Source organism: Grammomys surdaster, unplaced genomic scaffold (assembly GCF_004785775.1).
Source record: "Grammomys surdaster isolate TR1022 unplaced genomic scaffold, NIH_TR_1.0 125349, whole genome shotgun sequence".
Classification (NCBI taxonomy): Eukaryota; Metazoa; Chordata; class Mammalia; order Rodentia; family Muridae; genus Grammomys; species Grammomys surdaster.
In genome coordinates this window covers 797,204-812,488 of record NW_021620222.1, presented here as the reverse complement: position 1 = coordinate 812,488, position 15,285 = coordinate 797,204, and the positions used below count along the sequence as shown (strand labels likewise).

The following is a 15,285-nucleotide window of genomic DNA, read 5'->3' as shown; positions in this document are numbered from 1 at the left end:
TCTCTCTCTCTCTCTCTCTCTCTCTCTCTCTCTCTGTCTCTCTCTCTGTGTGTGTGTGTGTGTGTGTGTGTGTGTGAGTATATGCTTTAAAACACAGATACCAGGCTGGGGAGACAGCTCTGTCGGTATCCTGAGTTTGATTGCAGAACCTAGATTAAAGGATAAACAAATAAATGACCTTCAAGACGATTAGTGAGTAAGCGCACATCCTGCCAAGCCTAGCGACCCGAGTTCCATCCCCAGGACCCACATAATGGAAAAAGACAACCAATTACCATACGCTGGCCTCTGATGTTCACTCTCTATGTATGTCATTACATTCATGCCTGCATACACACACACACACACACACACACACACACACACACACTGGGGGGGAGAGAAACGAATAAATAAATAAAATTTTGAGAGAGTTTCAAAGCCAGAATGTTGCTATTCCCTTGTAATCTCAGGGGACACCGAGGCAGGCAGATTTCTAAGATGGCAATCTGCCCACTTGACTAATGAAAAATCTGTCTCAAATAAAAAGTGCTTTGGAGAATGATACCAAGGCTATCCTTTTACTTTCATGCATAAGTATATGCACATGCATGGTCAAAGATGAAAACTGTAGACGTCCATGTCCAGAATAAGCAGCAAGCAGCATGCTGAGCCTCTGCTCTACTGCTCTGTAATAAGGCAAGAACAGAAATGCTGGAGGAGAAGGAATCTGGCTCAGGGGTCACACAGCTCTGCATAGAGAGAGGAGAGTCTTCATTTCAACAAGCAGGCTGGAGGTCACACCCACAACAGCAGGTCCCCAGGGCCTCTTTCTCTGCTGATTTCTAAACCCCTGGGACCCTCTCAATGACTTTTAGATGTACTTTCTGAACTGTCCTGACCAATTACATTGCCTCTTCTTTCAGGGACAGAACAAAAAGGTCACTGGAGTTTGCAGCAAACCCCAGAGCTTAATTACTGTCTTATGTACCCAAGCTTACTTGCTTACTCAGACTAGGAACTGGGTACAGCTTACTTCCTGGGTACAAGGAGGTATGGCCTCCACCTACCCAGGGCCAGAGCCAGAATCAAGGGAAGGAAGCTGCCTTTAAAGGATCAGATACATAGGTAGCCAAGACAGAGAGTTTCCCTTGTTCCAAGTGGAGCTGAACCTGGAGGGTGACCGCCCAAGGGCGTGCAGTAGGTAAGTAGCAGACAAGGGAGCAAAACAGGAGCTGGAGCTCTACTCAGTGAGACGGTGACTGTCCAGCATGTGCCAGGTCCTGCATTCAACCCCTGACACTGAGAAGACAAACAACAAAAGTGTTGTGTCATCTTTTTTAGGGGTTACCTACTCCTGCAGTCCAATGGCAGGACCTGCTTCCCAGACACTTCTCAACTTGGCCTTCAGTTTCTAGGTTCACTACCCATCAAAACCCATTCTCCACAGGCATAAGTCAAGTGATGTCACCCATGAGCTTGAAATCAAACTGTGTGTTATCGTGATAGGGTCTGTCTGTGTGGCCCAGGCCGACCTGGAACTTGCTTAGGTCAAGCAACCCAACCCTCTTGTCTCTGCCTGCTTCCTCAGTGTTAGGATTATAGCTGTCTACCTACAGCCCAAGTCCTTCCATTCTCTCACAGTGAAATCTGGCTGAGGGATACAGGTCAGTAGTAGAGGGCTTGCTGGGCATGCCAGAGGCCCATATTCCATCCCAATGGTGCAGAAAGAAAGAAAGGAAGAGAGAGAGAGAGAGAGAGAGAGAGAGAGGGGAGGGAGAGAGAGAGAGAGAGAGAGAAGGGAAGGAGGGAGGGAGGGAGGGAGGGAGGGAGGGAGGGAGGGAGGGAGGAAGGAAGTTAAGGAAGGAAGGAAGGAAGGAAGGAAGGAAGGAAGGAAAGGGATGGACTATTTACTACAATGCCAGCACTGGAGAGGCAAGAGACAGAAGGATCAGAAGGTCAAGATCATCGTTAGCTACATAGCAAATTTAAGGACAGCCTGAGCTACATGAGATTTGGGGCGGGGCAAGGGAGAAGAGAGGAAAGGAGAGGGACATGGGGGAAAGGAAGCAACAGAAAGGGGTAGGTAGTGGAAGAACAGAAGAGTACTGGATGAGTACTTGCTGAGACTGTGAGGTTTGGAACTAGAGAAATGTCTCAGTGATTAAGAGAACGTGCTGTTCTTGCAGAGAACCGGGGTTCAAGTCCCAGTATTCACATGGCAGCTCACAACCATCTGTAACACGAGTTCCAGGGGATCTGATGCAATCTTCTGGCTTTCTCAGGGCTGAACACATGTGGTACACAATGCAGGCAAAATACCATACTTGTAAAGTAATTTGAAAAAAGTCTTAGTTTTGTTTCCAGCATCACAAAAACAACTTATAAAGAAAAAAAATCAAAGGTTCAAAATCTTAGGCTGGACATGTAGCTAGTAGATAGAGACCTTCCCCGCCTGCATAACCCCCTGCGTTCAATCTTATGTAATACATAAAATGTAAGTGTAATTTCAGCACTTGGGAGGCGGAAGCAGGAAGACCTAAAATTTATTGTCAGCCGCGTAGTGAATGTGGGACCAGCCTTAGCTATACAAACCTTTGCCCCCTCCAAAATAAACTTAATTAATTAATTAATTTAATTAGAAAAAAGAAAAATTCCAGCCTTTTGCTTCCTCATTCCTTTGCTTGCTGTGACCAGAACTTACTCTGTTTTGTCCACTAGACCCGTCAACCTCAAGGTCTTCTAGAACCTTCTTATATACCCTTCTCTAAGCAACTGTTTCAATACCCTCGTTGCCCTGATTTAATATCATCAGATACTCTGGTTGGTTGAGTTTTGTTTTGTTTTTGATACAGTCTTATGTAGCCCAAGTTGGCCTGGAATTCCCTAGGTAGCTGAGGATGACCTTGAACTCCTCATCCTGCTACCATGATGGTAGGTAGCATCATGGCCAACTTTCAATAAATATTCCTTAAGTAAACAGACAGAAGGGCAAAGGCTTCTCAACAAACTGCAGTGGCAGTTAGGAGGTGGCAGTGTCTCCAGCTAAGGGGCTGGAGGAATGGTGTAACAGTTAGGGACGGTTAGGGACACTTGCTGTTCTTACAGAGGAGCTGAGCTCAGTTTTCCCTGTAACTTCAGCTCCAGGAAATCCGACTCTGTCTTCAGGCATCTGCAGTTTATACACATAATTGAAAGTAAGAATAAACCTCTAATGGCAGTATGCTGGCTAACATTAAGTTGATGGCTCACTTCCCGTTTAAAAGTTAAAACTTATTGTGCTTTTGCTTTGCAGAGAGCTGTAACGGAAAAGTCTAATGTCAAGGGCTGTTAAAGGCTACTCTTATAATCGCCTGGTCTTGTACAGTTTTTAACAAACCTGATGCTTATGCAAGAATATAGGTCGTAAAGTTAATTTCTGCTTTTGCTTCTGTAAGCAAAAGCTTGTTTTGCCCCAGATAACCTTCTTCTTGTAGGTAAACAGAATGTAACTTTATATTCCTTGACTTTACAAACCCCTGACTGATGTAGCTGGCCTGTATTTGGGGATCCTGAGTCCTAGATGTAAACCTAGCACCAGTAGCTGAATAAAAGCCTCTTCTTTGTTTAAACTTTACTAACAGTCAGACTTCGAATGACCCCAGACCCATAATAGCAGCAAGGACAGTGTTCACACATACTGTGAACCAGAACCAGTGACATTGGCCCCATTTCTAAAATGGGGAAACTGAAACAAAGAGACTGGGTAAACCTAAGGTGATTGAATGCCTAAGTTTACCAGGACCTAGGATCCCCAGTCTGAAAGTCAGCAATTCTTAAGAACATCCTGAGAGCAACAGAAATACAGAGGGAGCCACAAGCGTCTAGGCCCAGATCCCTGGGTCTGTGGGAGGAGGCTAGGGTCTACATGCCTGGGTCTGAGAAAGGAGGCTGGGTCTGAATCCCTGGATCTAACTTAGAAAGGTGAGATCCCAAGGAGGAAGGCAAGAGCCTGGACTCCTGGGTCTGAATAAAGACGCCTGGGACCTGAGTCTGAGGTAGAAAGTCTTTGGTCTAGAGCCATGGGTCTAAGAGGCAAGAGTTGGGATTCGAGAGCTGCTGGGACCTGGCTTGGTCCTCTGGATCTAAATGAGTTGCCTCTGTCTTCTATCTAGGTATGAGGCTATTAGCCACGCCCCAGAACTGCCCTCTTTACTTTCAGGCCCTGCCCTGTTCCTTCTTTTGCCCCTCCCTTTCCTGTTAAAGTTCTGGAAAGATCTGGAAAAGACTTCAGACACGATTGAGGAGATGGACGAGCTAAAAGACGGGTCTTTGTGTAACGGGTGAGTGAGATAAAGACCTTCCAGGGAAGAGAGCCTTGCTAAGAAGAGGGGGCAGAGAATATTAGAGCAAGCAGTGTCTTGAACTGAACGTATCGTTTAAAATCCAAATAGACAGAATCAGGTATTGAGTATGACCTAGGAATTCTCTCAAGGATTTTGGTGGCTGACTGTTGAGCAAGATGCTTCTAGATACGGGGGCAGAAGTAACAGAAGTTGGAGGTCATCCTCAGCTACAGAGCCTGGTTACACGAGACTTCATCTCAAATAAGTAAGATAATTAATTACTAAGTTAAGCCTTAGACACAGCAGCTGGGAATTGGAACTGAAGAGTTGGATCCTGGGATTACTCAGAAAAGGGAATATGACAGTGGGTAGAGGAAGTCACAGATACGGTGTCTCCTGGAGGCTGTGCAAAGATACCAGGCAGTTGGTGATGTACTGACCGCCCTGTTACCTTCCTAGGGACAATCTATCTTTGTCATCAGCTGGGACTGAGTCGTGCCCTGTGTCAACCACCCCAGACCTGCCACCGTCACTCCTGAACACCCTAGACCCAACCCACCTGGGGCTCCCAGAGCAACTGGCCTCTGTCACAGTACCCATCCGCCTAGACACCCTGTCCTACCTCCTACACAGTGCTCTCCTGGGGACCTACAACCTCCAGCAGTCCTTACCCCCTTGCTCCTGCGCTGCCCAGCCAAGCCACATCTGGCCAGACACAGTCAGGAGGCCACCCAGGAGATCGGGCCAGGCCCGTGGGGGCTGGGAAGTTCGACGCAGGCCTTTCCGGGGCTGGGGCAGAGGCCGGGTACAGTCACAAAGGGGGCCTGGAAGAGCTGAAGAGCTGGAGAGGATGGAGAGGAGCATGGCAGGGTGTCCTGGGGCTGGCCCCAGTACCCCACCAGTGACACCACCATCCCAGGATGGGCAGAAGGAAGCTGGAAGGCTGTCTGAAGACTGGGAAACAGACTACTAGGACCTTGAAGAGCGTCCAGTACCTGGTCACCCAGTGTTCTCAATACTTCAGAAATACCCTGAGAAATATTATTCCTACAGTTTCCCCAGTCCCCAGACTACAACCTCTGAAGGCCTCCTGCAGATGATCACCTGGTAAACCTCCTGCAGATCACCAAACCAGTCCTAGAAATAAGAAAACTCCTGTGCCCAGACTCACAGCATCCCAACCCAGCTACTTACGATTCCAGTTTGTTCTCAGTGCTCTCAAGGCTGCTCCAGCCTCATTTCCTGACCAAATCACCCCTGAAAAGCTCTTCCTCTCTCTATTCTACAGTCGGCCCATCTTCACTACTCCCCCAACCCCACACACACACCTCTTGGTCTTCAGTCCAAATCCACTCTCTCATCCCTAATTTGTTGGTTTGCTGGTGTTTGTTTTTTTTCCAGTGCTAGCCTCCTGTGTGCTAGTGAAACTCTGAAGTAAACTGTGATCCTCTTATTTTTATCCTGAGAAAGAGTCTCGACAAGTATTCAAGCTGGCCTTGAATTTTCGATCCTCTTGTCTCAGCTTCCAAGTATCTGAGATTAAAGGTCTGGTCCACAAGGCCTCCCATCATTCCCAGCTCATTTTGCTTTGTTTTAAAACCAGTCCTCCTCTCTGAGTCACTCCAGTGTTAAGATCGGTGTGGACTACTAGCCTAGGCTCGTTCCCCACTTCCTGGTCCTCAGTTTGCATTCACTATATCTCATATTGACCTTCACTTAACAATAGTACTCTGTTCAACTCGAGCCTCAGCCCCAGCATCTACTATGTCCCAGCCCAGCTCTGACAAGCCCTTGATCCTACCCGACCAAGAACCCCTTGGCCTGACATGTCTAGACACCTGTACCCACCTCCACCATTGCTGCTTACTGCCCCTCGAGCTGGGAAGCCCCGGTTGAAATAAAAGGGTGTCTACTCTTATCTCTTTGTGTGGGGTGTGCTTTCTGCAAGGTTCAGGATACTCAGGGTGAGGACAGGGAATAAAGGCTGGGAGACGGGAAGGGTCACACACAGGTTGATGGGGCCCCTTTGTCCCCTGCTTCAGCAAATTCCATTGGGGCCTCTGCTGCCACTGTGTTTCTGCCTGCTGGAAGCTGCTAGACCATGCAGCCATTGTGTGGGGAGGCTTAAGGGATTTGAGGGGACCACGAGGCAGAGATCCCAGCAACCTGGCTCGGCTCAGTATCCACAGAGGGGCTGTGGCAGAAGGAGGGCTCAGAACAGACTCTGCCACTCAGGTAGGCACCAGCGGGAGACCGACAGCCCCCCTACCCGGGAAGTCTAGGCTCCCAGGCCCTTCTCTCCTGGAAATGAATCCCAGCTCTAGCCCTTCCTCTCCAAGAGCCAATAGAGGCTTATGGACATCTTCCTGTCAGGAATGAAGAATCCAGATTTCCAGTCCTCCTCCCTCAGACCCAGGGGTCCAGGCTCCTGCCATCCTCCCTCAGACCCAGAGGTTTAGGCACCTGTCCTCCTCTCTCAGACCCAGGGGTCCAGGCTCCTGCCCTTCTCCCTCAGACCCAGGGGTTTAGGCACTTGTCCTCTTCCCTCAGACCCAAGAGGCCAGTCTCCACCCCTACTCTCTTCCTTTAGGGCCATACATCTATTCCCCAACCTTCCTTTCACTTCAGGGTCCAGACCCCAACCCTCCTCTGTCAGGCCCAGGATAAATAACCGTTTACAACCTCAGCTCTCCCCTTTTCACAGATCACCATGTACAGCTTCATGGGTGGTGGCCTCTTCTGTGCCTGGGTGGGGACCATCCTGTTAGTGGTAGCCACAGCGACTGACCACTGGATGCAGTACCGGCTGTCGGGGTCCTTCGCACACCAGGGCCTGTGGCGTTACTGCCTGGGCAACAAGTGCTTCCTGCAGACGGAGAGCATCGGTGAGCCTTGAGGCCAGGGTCTGAATGGTACTAGGTCTAATCCTCCCCCAGAGCACAGCTTCACTCCATCATCCCTGGCACTCTGAGGGAGAGCATGGTAGCTCAGAGATGCACAGGTCCTGGCACTAGGATACTCAACAGGGGGTGGAACAGGCTTTGTATCTCTGGATTGTTTTCTAGTTACAGGGACAGGGTGTAAGGTTTTGTGGTTGGGTTAATGGGGTGGCAGATGCAGCAGCGAGGCTGCAACACCTCCCTTTTTAAAAAACGTTGGTATATGAGCTATGAGGTGGGTGTGGTAGCATATGCATGTCATCTCAGCACTTTGGATGTGGAGACACGAGGATTGTGAGTTGGAGGCTTCACAGCCCCTGTTTCAAAATACAAATAATTAATAAGCCAATCGATACTATGAGCCAATAGTGTTAGGGACAGGGACCGCAGAGATTGTTAATGAGTTGCATGCCAGATGAAAGACTCTTTCCTATCTACTGTGTTCCAGGCCATGTAATTATAGATAAATGGATCCATGTATGGATGAATAGTTGACTGATTAATTGTTGATTGATTGACTGACTGACTGATATAGCTAGGATAGAAAGACTGATATAGCTAGGATAAATGGGTGAGTGACTAGATAGATAGATAGATAGATAGATAGATAGATACATAAATACATACATACATACATACATACAAAATACATGATAGAGTGGATGGATGGATAGATGGTTAGATAGGATAGAAATATGATTGATAAGATTGATGGATAGAAAGATAGGCTATATAATGGGCAGGATGAATAGATGTATAAATAATATAGAAAGATGATGAATAGACTAGATGGTTGGATGGATGGACAGCTAGAATAGATGGATGGATGGATGGATGGATGGATGGATGGATGGATGGATGGATAGATGGATGGATGGATGGATAGATGGATGGATGGATAGATGGATGGATGGATGGATGGATGGATGAATGGATGGATGGACAGCTAGAATAGATGGATGGATGGATGGATGGATGGATGGATGGATGGATGGATGGTTAGGAAGGGTGGGACAAACTAGATGATAGATAGGATAGCATGAAAAGATAGTTGAATGGATGGATAGACAGCTAGGAAGCATCTTACTCTTCTACTGCTATGACAAAATGCCATGACCAAGGTAACTTAGGAAGAAAGAGTTTATTGGGGCTCACAGTTTCAAAGTGTTAGAGTCTGTGACCATCATGATGGAAAGCATGGCAGCAGGCAGGCAGCAGAGGCACTGCAGCAGTAGCTGAGCGATCACATCTTAATCCACAAGTAGGAGGCAGAGAGACACACTGAGCCTGACATAGACTTTAGAAACCTCAAAGTCCACCCTTAGTGGCACACCTCCTCCAAGAAGTCCACACCACCTAATCCTTCCCAAATAGTTCCATCAACTGGAGAATAAGCTTTCAAATATATGAGTCTAGTCTATGGGGTCTATTCTCATTTAAACCCTCAGAAGTAGGTAGGTAGTCAGACAGGCAGGCTAGCCAGTTAACCAGAACCAGGAGGCTGAAGCAAAAGGACTGTCTGTCACCCAAACAAACAAATAAGTAAAAACTACATAAGTTCTAACCCTGAAGCATCAGAGAGAGAAGTAGATCCTTAGGGTTTACTGGTCAGCCAGCTTAGTGTACTTGGTGAGCTCCAGACCAGTGAGAGACTGTTTCAAAGAACAAGATGGAGAAGTCCTGAAAAACAAGACTGACCTTGGGTCTCAACATGCACATACACACATGCACCCACATAAACAGGCATAGGCACACATGATGGAAAAGGGGTGACACAGAGAAATACATTACATAGTATATATTAGGTATGAATATATAATATTAACAAATAATATGCTCTACGTAGTGTACTTTCTATAGCATAGGAAATTAGTAATAACTAATGTTTTGTTTAATGTATCATACAATGCAGCATATAAGATAATATATCATTATACATAATGTTACACTGCACAAAATTTTCTACAATATATTACTTATAATTGTTGAGTTTTAGTCCTGAAAACAACAGTAGTAGACGTAACCGACTAAGTGCTTACCTAGCTCAAGCACTTTCTGTGGGTTATACCCCTTCTGTCTCCCAGGAATACTGGCAGGCAGTTTGGCCATCTGTAAGGATTGGACAGAGGCAGACATGGTGGTGCACACTTGTAATTCCAGCACTTAGGAGATGCAGGAGGACCCAGACTTTCAGGAAAACATGGGCTATGTAGTGAGAGCCTGTCTAACAAACAGAGAAAAGGATGGTTTCTCAAGCTGGTAATTCCAGCACTTGGAAGCTGGAGGCAGGAGAGTCAGGAATTCAAGGTCAATCTTAGCTACATCATGAGTTCAAGGACAACTTAGGCTACAAGAGACCCAGTCTCAAAATTGTTACTAAACATCTATCTTATGCAAGACAGCTATCAGGGACTGAGGATGCAAGAGAGAGTGAGGTATTCTGCCCTGGTCTTTTCAGACACATACATATAGTCAAAACACATGGACAGGACTTTTCAGACATAGGAAAGTACAGTGAACAGGATAGAAAGGACCAGTAAGGTAGAGGTCATTGTCAAGAACATATGGGGAAATATTTCACAAGGCCCATGGAACCTGAAGCAGAGGGTGTGCACAGTGGACACAATCAGAACGATGCTTCCTGGATGAGGTGAGAGCTGGGGCATTGGAGGATGAGGATGAGTGTGCCAGGTCCAATGAGGGAAGAGGTGAGTTAAATCCATGGAAAAAACAAGGCACGGTGGTCCCAGAGGTAGCAGCCCAGGAGTGACTGTGTTGTGTCCCCACAGCATATTGGAATGCCACCCGGGCTTTCATGATCCTGTCTGCCCTGTGTGCCACCTCGGGCATCATCATGGGTGTCCTAGCCTTTGCGCAGCAATCTGCCTTCACTCGACTCTCCAGGCCCTTCTCCGCCGGCATCATGTTTTTCGCCTCCAGTGAGTGACCCCACCCTTCATTCCCCACCCAAGCTTTCCAGCTCCCCAGTCCCACTCCAGCACCCACTTCTCCTCACTCTGCACATTCCCTCACTCATCTCTAGACCCTGTGCCACTGACTTTTTCTTTCTTCTCTGATTTTACCCTGCTTTTAGGTAATCACCTCTTTCCCTCCCTTCTTTCCTGTCTCTCTTTTGTCCTGGTGATGAGAATAAAATCTCAGGAATTTACATACACTAGAAAGACATTCTGTCACTGCGTCACCTCCCAGCCCCTCACTGGGGGATTCTAGGCAGGGATTCTAATACTAACACCCCACAGAACTTAAGAGACGTCTACACTAACAGTAACAGACTCTTCATAGACGTTCAGCTCAAGACCAGCAAATGGAGAGACATAAGGTAAGTCCTGTCAGAATTTCATTACACAGATGGTAAATAGTACATTCCTGGAATTTCTCATTGCTGTGACCAAATAACAAGAAACAACTTAAGGAAGGTGGGGTATATTTGGCTTACAGTTTGAAGGCACAGACCATCGTGACAAAGAAGTCATGACGGCAGAAGCAAGGGGCAGCTGGTAACATTGCATCCACAGTCAGGAAGCAGAGAGATGATAGCTGGTACTCAGCTCACTTTTATTCTATTATTTTATTTTATTTTACTTTATGTTATTTTACTTTTTTTTTTCTGTACATGACCCCATATCATGAGATACTGTTGTCTACACATTCAGGGTGGATATTGTACCTTAGTTAAAATGCTCTGGAGGGGCTGGTGAGATAGCTCAGTAGCTAAAGACACTTGTCAAGCTTGTTGAACTGAGTTTATGTTCCCCGGACCCAAGAGAAAACAAACTCCCACAGATTTGTTCTGTGACCTCCTACAAGTGCTGTGACACACACACAATGCATACACACACACACACACACACAAACACATGCACACATACACACACAAACATGAACATGCACACACATATACGTGTACATACACCACAAAAAGAGAAAAAGAGACACAGACAGACAAGACAGAGACAGAGACAGAGAAAGTGGAGGTTCTCTTAGGTGATTCTAAATCTAGTAGAACTGACAGGGAAGCCCAACCATCACAAATGAACTCACTGCCCATGGACCGTGTCTAACCCCCAGCTTCTGTCCCAGAGGCAGCCCTACTATCTCAGGCTCAAGATCTTAATAAGCTGTCTTAGTCACTGTTGTGAAGAGACACCATGACCACAACAACTCTTAAGAAAGAAAGCATTTCATTGGGGCTGGCCTACAGTTTCAGAGATTTAGTCCATTCTCTTCGTGATGTGGAGAATGATGGCCCTCACAGCACTGAAGAAGTAGCTACATACTGCACTGGCTCTCTGAGACACTCTGAGCTTGGGATGTGTATTCAAACAATCTCCTGGTGAGTGTTTCTGATGGGCACTCTAAGCCACCTGTTGATTCATACAAACTCTAATGTGATCCAAGGAGCTCTTTAGAGTAAGATGCACCGTAACTCAGAGCACTGCAAGGATGTAGCCGCCAGCAGAATCCAGAGAAAATCAACAGAAATGCTTTATTGTGCTTCCCAGCCTTGCCTTCACCCAATCCCATCCCCATATCACCTTCACTCTCATGACTCTCCCCACCCCCATCAACCAGCCCTCTTTCTTATTTCTAGTTCTCCTGCCCAGCTCCATCCCACCCCATTCTCTCTCTCCCCAGCCCTTTTTGTCCTGTTGGCCTTGGCCATTTACACCGGAGTCACCGTCAGTTTCCTCGGCCGCCGCTTTGGGGACTGGCGCTTTTCATGGTCTTACATCCTGGGCTGGGTGGCCCTGCTCATGACCTTCTTTGCAGGTACTGAGGCAGAGGGGTGGGAAGGTTGAAACCTGGAGCCCAGCAGGCAACCTCAGAGGCTGAGTTGACAAAGTATCCTACGCAACTCTGAAGGCAGACTCTGAGGGGTCTGGTGACCTTAACGGAGGGAGGAAATAAGGAGTCTTTTGGGCTGGGAAGGTAGGCCAAGAGGATCTGGGGTATCAATAGAGATGTCTGTCCACACAGGAATTTTCTACATGTGTGCCTACCGGATGCATGAGTGCCGGCGCCTATCCACCCCACGCTGAGCCCTGGGGTACAACTTGGAGCTGGAAGATACAACGAGGGCACTGAAGAGGAGGGAGAGGACCTAGAGGCTGGAAGCCCTGGCTCCTGAGGGAATGAGGGGGCTCAGTCCTGGATTCTAGATAGGGAGCCCCTGATCCTTCTGTCCTGTGTGGGGAGGAAAAGTAGGGTCAAGTGGGAGGGAGTTGAGAAGACATAAGCCCTCACCTGCCCTGAAGGGTGATAGAAAATGGAAACTCCTTTAGAGAGACATTTGGGGACCTAATAAAACTGATGTGAAACCATCAAAGTGTGAGTTGTCAGAGGGCTTGCTTGGAGAGAAGCGAGCTAGTGGGGGAGGGGGCAGTGCCTTCTGCTGTGGTAGCCTCATTCCTCTGTTATACAGGGATGGAAACAAGATAAATTGGTCCTTACCTAGGAGATAGCCATGGTTTAACGTCTAGAAATGGATGTGTGGGAAAATAGGATGAACAAAGCTTACCTGATTCTCACCCACCTCAGCTCCAGGCCATTCTTTATCTCTCTACTGGTCCCTCGATAGGCCCCTTCACGAGAGACAGCACACACTGCTTTGCCCTCTCTATTTTATTTTACTTTTTTGGAAGGACAGAGTCTCATGTAGCCCAAGCTAGCCTTAAACTGATGATTCTCCAGCCTCAGATCTCTTGAGTGTTGGGGAGGCAGACCTATGTCATCACATTAAGAGATGGCAGAAACATTTTGTGCTTGTCTGTAGAGAAGGTGTTGCACACCACTGGAGGACATGAGACAGAGGACCCAGAAGTGTCACTTTGTCTTCCACTTCCTCAGACACCCTCATCTTGGTGCTAAGATGCCTATGCTGGAGGGCCCAACCCAGGTGGGGTGACTTCTCACTTAATCTGTGAGGTGAGGATGTGGAAAGGTCTTCTTCTCCTCAAGCTTTTTGGAATCCTGTCTGTTCTGGACAGAAGCTTTGACTAGGAATGAGGAATCTCTGTTCCCACTCAAGTCCTTTTTCCTATGGGACTGATGTTTTGATTCCACTGTCCCTTTACTGTTGGAAACTCTAATGCTAGAGTCTAGGAGTGTAAAAACCACAGGAAAGTGTGACACAACTGTTTCCTCAGCCACATCTCCCCTTTCAGTTAATTCACACCCTAGTATGATTAGCCCACCTCCCACCTCTGCCCCCAACACCCCACCAAGGTCTTCCAGGAAACCAGTTGTCTCCAACTGTGGAGAACCTGTGCAGAACCTGCAACAACAGTGTAAACCACTAACTAGAACACGAGGGTAGACATCCCCCAGAGCAGCCAGCAAGTAAAGACTTCAGCAGAGCCCTCCCCCACCACACTGGAGGAGAGGAGCCAATCTGAGGGGAGGGGAAGCCACTCAGGAAGGGAGGGTGTGAAAAGAGTCAGACCAGACACCACGACTGAAGCTTCAGAAAATCCTTGGACAAAGCCACTGCTTACTGGCGGCTTCTCTGGCTCAGAGGACCAGGAGTCCAGGTACATGGCCTTTTCCTTTTTCTAAGAGCCAACAGTCTGGATCATCTCTGTCTTTGTCCTAAGAAGTGGAAACCCAGAGCTGTGTCCATGGAGCCCTGTCGGTCCCTGGCCCTGCTTGCTGGCTCTCTGGGCCTGATTTCTTCTCTGATAGCTCTGAGCACTGACTTCTGGATAGTAGCCACCGGCCACAACTTCTCTGCCCACTCTGGCCTCTGGCCAACGAGCCAAGGGATTCAAGTAGCAGGTAAAGGGGCAATGGGCTCTTTGGTGGTGGGAATGTGCAGTGGGGACAGACATCCAGACACATCGTCTCGCACTAGGTTATATCCATGTGACACAGAGCTTCTGTATCCTGGCTGCCCTGTGGGCCCTGGTGTCCGTGAGCTTCCTGGTTCTGTCTTGCATCCCGGCCCTGTCTGCTCCCGGCCGTGGCCCTTTGGTCTCAACTGTCATGGCTTTTGCTGCAGGTATGAATGGGATCTGGGCTGTACTGGGACACCTGGGCTAGTGAATTCTGCAGTGGCCAAGCCAGCTCAGCTGTCTCTTGTTCTTGTCCGCAGCTGTCTCCATATTAGTGGCCATGGCAGTGTATACCAGTACGAGATGGAGCCAGAGTCCATCTCCCCAGGTCCAGACTTTCTTCTCCTGGTCCTTCTACCTAGGCTGGATCTCCTTCATCCTCTTCCTCTTTGCAGGTGACTACTCAGCCCACCTTCCTGGGGGAGGACCATGATGGGGGCTGGAGCAGGGCAGTACAGGGCAGTACAGGGCAGTACAGGGCAGTACAGGGCAGTACAGGGCAGTACAGGGCAGTACAGGGCACTCAAGTACTTAATCTCCCCTCCCTCCTCTGTCTCCACACCAGGCTGCCTGAGTCTGGGCGCTCACTGTAGAACTCATCGGGCTGAGTATGAAACCTTGTGAACAGAAGCCAAGGACGGCAGGGACAACAGGATGTTTGGAGCTACAAAAGGAATGAAGAATTCTGTCTCTGTCCCACCTTGCCTTATCCTTCATTGGTTTCTTCATACACTCAATAAAAAAAAAAAAAAAAGCTGAGATCTAATTGTTCCAAGATCAGTTTAGCCAAGACATAAACCAAGCCAGGCTTCTCATCCCAGTTACTCAGAAGGCTGGAGCAAGGAGCATCACAACTTCAAAGTCTGCCTGGGCAGCATAGTGAGTTCAAGGCTGGCTAAGGCAGGAAAGTGAGGCCCTGCCTCAAGGCACAAAGCCAAAAAGAGGGCTGGGGTTATGGCTCAGTTATAGAGGTTTGCTGTGCATGAATGAGGTCCAAGGTGCATCTCCAGCACCTAAGTCAACCATACATGAGACTGTGGTGGGCGACACAGGAGCTCTCAGGGAGGGTGAGAGCCAGGCAGACCTGCCTACCTGAGCATATTCTGCCCTGTGTGGACATAAGCTCCTTGTGTCTCTCTTCTGTCCTTAGTGTCTTTCTATCTTTCTCCTTTCTTCACCAAATGACTCTTC

The 15,285-nt window shown here is 48.0% G+C and overlaps 3 protein-coding genes across 3 annotated transcripts; all 3 read left to right on the top strand.

Annotated features, from left to right (window-relative positions):
- The first annotated feature begins 4,266 nt into the window (after window positions 1-4,266).
- CUNH19orf84 (chromosome unknown C19orf84 homolog) lies at window positions 4,267-6,169 on the top strand. Its single transcript, XM_028785835.1, has 2 exons — window positions 4,267-4,301; window positions 4,764-6,169. Exons 1-2 carry the CDS (start codon window positions 4,267-4,269, stop codon window positions 5,275-5,277), a joined length of 549 nt encoding a protein of 182 aa, XP_028641668.1. The 3' UTR covers window positions 5,278-6,169.
- An 845-nt stretch (window positions 6,170-7,014) lies between these two features.
- Lim2 (lens intrinsic membrane protein 2) lies at window positions 7,015-12,583 on the top strand. The gene is made up of 4 exons (XM_028785818.1): window positions 7,015-7,189; window positions 10,033-10,182; window positions 11,900-12,034; window positions 12,242-12,583. The coding sequence occupies exons 1-4, from the start codon at window positions 7,015-7,017 to the stop codon at window positions 12,301-12,303; spliced, it is 522 nt and encodes a 173-aa protein (XP_028641651.1). The 3' UTR covers window positions 12,304-12,583.
- Window positions 12,584-13,300: 717 nt separating this feature from the next.
- On the top strand, window positions 13,301-14,848 carry Nkg7 (natural killer cell granule protein 7). Its single transcript, XM_028785815.1, has 4 exons — window positions 13,301-14,038; window positions 14,115-14,261; window positions 14,355-14,489; window positions 14,660-14,848. Exons 1-4 carry the CDS (start codon window positions 13,882-13,884, stop codon window positions 14,716-14,718), a joined length of 498 nt encoding a protein of 165 aa, XP_028641648.1. The 5' UTR covers window positions 13,301-13,881; the 3' UTR covers window positions 14,719-14,848.
- Window positions 14,849-15,285: the final 437 nt, after the last annotated feature.

What these genes read in the sequence shown, in the direction of transcription:
- CUNH19orf84 (XM_028785835.1), top strand. Translation starts at nt 4,267, where the DNA reads ATGGACGAGCTAAAAGACGGGTCTTTGTGTAACGG. An exon ending in GACGGGTCTTTGTGTAACGG is followed by an intron (nt 4,302 to 4,763) that starts GTGAGTGAGATA and finishes TTACCTTCCTAG; the next exon opens with GGACAATCTATCTTTGTCAT.
- Lim2 (XM_028785818.1), top strand. Translation starts at nt 7,015, where the DNA reads ATGTACAGCTTCATGGGTGGTGGCCTCTTCTGTGCCTGGGTGGGGACC. An exon ending in CATCATGTTTTTCGCCTCCA is followed by an intron (nt 10,183 to 11,899) that starts GTGAGTGACCCC and finishes CTCTCTCCCCAG; the next exon opens with CCCTTTTTGTCCTGTTGGCC. An exon ending in GCTCATGACCTTCTTTGCAG is followed by an intron (nt 12,035 to 12,241) that starts GTACTGAGGCAG and finishes CTGTCCACACAG; the next exon opens with GAATTTTCTACATGTGTGCC.
- Nkg7 (XM_028785815.1), top strand. Translation starts at nt 13,882, where the DNA reads ATGGAGCCCTGTCGGTCCCTGGCCCTGCTTGCTGGCTCTCTGGGCCTG. An exon ending in CCAAGGGATTCAAGTAGCAG is followed by an intron (nt 14,039 to 14,114) that starts GTAAAGGGGCAA and finishes GTCTCGCACTAG; the next exon opens with GTTATATCCATGTGACACAG. An exon ending in CATCCTCTTCCTCTTTGCAG is followed by an intron (nt 14,490 to 14,659) that starts GTGACTACTCAG and finishes TCTCCACACCAG; the next exon opens with GCTGCCTGAGTCTGGGCGCT.